This window comes from Lactuca sativa, chromosome 5 (genome assembly GCF_002870075.4).
Source record: "Lactuca sativa cultivar Salinas chromosome 5, Lsat_Salinas_v11, whole genome shotgun sequence".
NCBI classification, from domain to species: Eukaryota; Viridiplantae; Streptophyta; class Magnoliopsida; order Asterales; family Asteraceae; genus Lactuca; species Lactuca sativa.
Genome location: NC_056627.2, coordinates 191,885,008 through 191,887,209, shown reverse-complemented (window position 1 = coordinate 191,887,209; position 2,202 = coordinate 191,885,008). Strand labels below are relative to the sequence as shown.

The 2,202-nt window shown below is 40.5% G+C and overlaps 1 protein-coding gene across 1 annotated transcript; it reads right to left on the bottom strand.

Annotated features, from left to right (window-relative positions):
* Nucleotides 1-1,122: 1,122 nt before the first annotated feature.
* LOC111900460 (putative glycine-rich cell wall structural protein 1) lies at nucleotides 1,123-1,949 on the bottom strand. Its single transcript, XM_052771834.1, has 3 exons — nucleotides 1,903-1,949; nucleotides 1,483-1,583; nucleotides 1,123-1,394 (listed from the first exon to the last, which is right to left on the bottom strand). The coding sequence occupies exons 1-3, from the start codon at nucleotides 1,947-1,949 to the stop codon at nucleotides 1,123-1,125; spliced, it is 420 nt and encodes a 139-aa protein (XP_052627794.1).
* Nucleotides 1,950-2,202: the final 253 nt, after the last annotated feature.

Genomic DNA, 2,202 nt, shown 5'->3' with positions numbered 1-2,202 from the left:
TGGCCTTAGAGTGTTGTATTTGGGACTAAATCATCAAGTAGTGTCATTTAGACGTTACATGAGTATCAAGTTTGAACCTTTACGTGTTTATTGAGCTTGGGGAGGTTAGATCTATGGATTAGAGGAACAAATCTGACCTCAGAAGGTCATTTGAGTTTGAGCATGGCGGAAACTTGCCAAGTCCATAAGTGGACTCGAGGAGTCGAGTCGGGGTTGCCCCGCGATTCGTGTTAGATGTAACATGTCGAGTGGAAGGATGACTCGACGAGTCAAGAGAGGATGAAAGGATTCGTAGAACCCGCATGGACTCGCCGAGTCGCCCATGTGCACTCAACGAGTCGGGTCAAAGTTTGACCATTGACTTTCGTTGACTTTAGGGTTTTGTTCAAGACTGATTCAGGAGAGTTCAGGGTAGGGTAGAATGACCCTCTACCCAGTTGTAGAGATGAGATCAAGAGAGAATTCTGATCAGGATGTTATTTGAATAATAGGAGGAGGCTAAGTCGGGACTTCGAGCACGAGAGATTATCCGACTTCATTGAGGTGAGTCTTCTCAATATACTGTACATGGAAGGGTACCTGTGTGTGACCGGAAGGTCTTATATGCTATGAGATGTATGAGTTGTATGTTGTTATGTGATATCTATGTGTTATGAATTTTATGTATGTTATGGACCGGAAGGTCGAGAGGTTATGGACCGGAAGGTCAAGAAGTTATGGGACGAAAGGTCGATACGGGTATGACCGGAAGGTATACTAGGATTCGACATGGAAGTCCCCTGAGACATATGGATCGGAAGATCCTCCTGAGTTATGGCCTGGATAGGCGTATGTGTGTGTGTGGTATTTTGGGGAACTCACTAAGCATTTATGCTTACAGCTGTTGTGTTATTTGTTTCAGGTACTAGCGAGGACCGTGGGAAGGCGTCGGCATGATCCATACACACTCATAGAGATTATGTTTGAGATTCTGGGAATTACTTTGTTATGATAACATTGGATACATTATATATTGATATTGTTTTTGATGATTAAAAGTGTGATTTAAAAATGAAAAATTCTTTGGAAAATTTACGTTGTTACACCTTCGTTGCCACAAATACCACCGTCATTATGACCGTCTCACACCACCACTAGGTCCTTCACCGTCACCGCCACCACCACCACCACCTTTGCTACCATCACGATTAACTCTACATCCACCTCTTCCACTATCACTTCCTCTCCTGCCACCACAACAACTACCACATCATCACCACTACCTCCTCCGCCTCTACTACCGTCACCATCTCCATCTCTACCATCACCATCACCACCAACACCACTACCTTCGCCGCCACCAACACCATCATATTCGCTAGCACCACTACCTCTTCCTACTCTGCTATCACAGCCTGTACCGCATCACCACTACCACCTTCTCCTAGTTTTCCATCACTTCATCCTTTGCCACAACAACCACGACCACATCACCACCACCACCTTCTCCACATCTACTAATGTCACCACTACCGTCACCACCACCACCTCTACCTTTACCACTACCTCCACCACCACCATTAATACCGCCTCCTCCACCACAACTACAACTCAATTTTTAGATACATATATTTCATGTTATCATTTTAAAATGAAAAAAAGTATACTGAAATTGAAAATATAAAAGAAAAACATATGTATTGCTATATAATAACATAAACTAAACTAAAAAAATCAGTTACATATCAGTACAATTTAAAAATATATAAATTTACAAGAATCGGTGTATGAATATTTCATCTAACATTTAGTTAATATGTATAAATAATAATTAGTCGAATTATAAACAAGTGTAATGTTAATATGTAACACCCCAAAACCGATAACGGCGGAATACATTTTGGGGTGGAGGACGTCATGTACAGTATCATATCAATTGCATAGTAGTAAAAACAAGCGACAACAACCATTTCATTTATATAGTAAATTTAATTACAAACGTGTTCTGCTAAGTTTAATAGACACCAAAAGTATAACAAAATAAAAGATGGGTCTTGTATGTGCTCCATCTTCTCCAAAAGCTGCACCTGTACCTGTCTATCTTTGACCTGAGGATACAAGTTATTTTGAAAACGAGTATCAGCATAAAGCTAGCGAGTTCATAAGAATTTAGTGTCGTTTTTGTGTAAAAGTGTGTACAAACTTATAGTATAAAACTGAAAT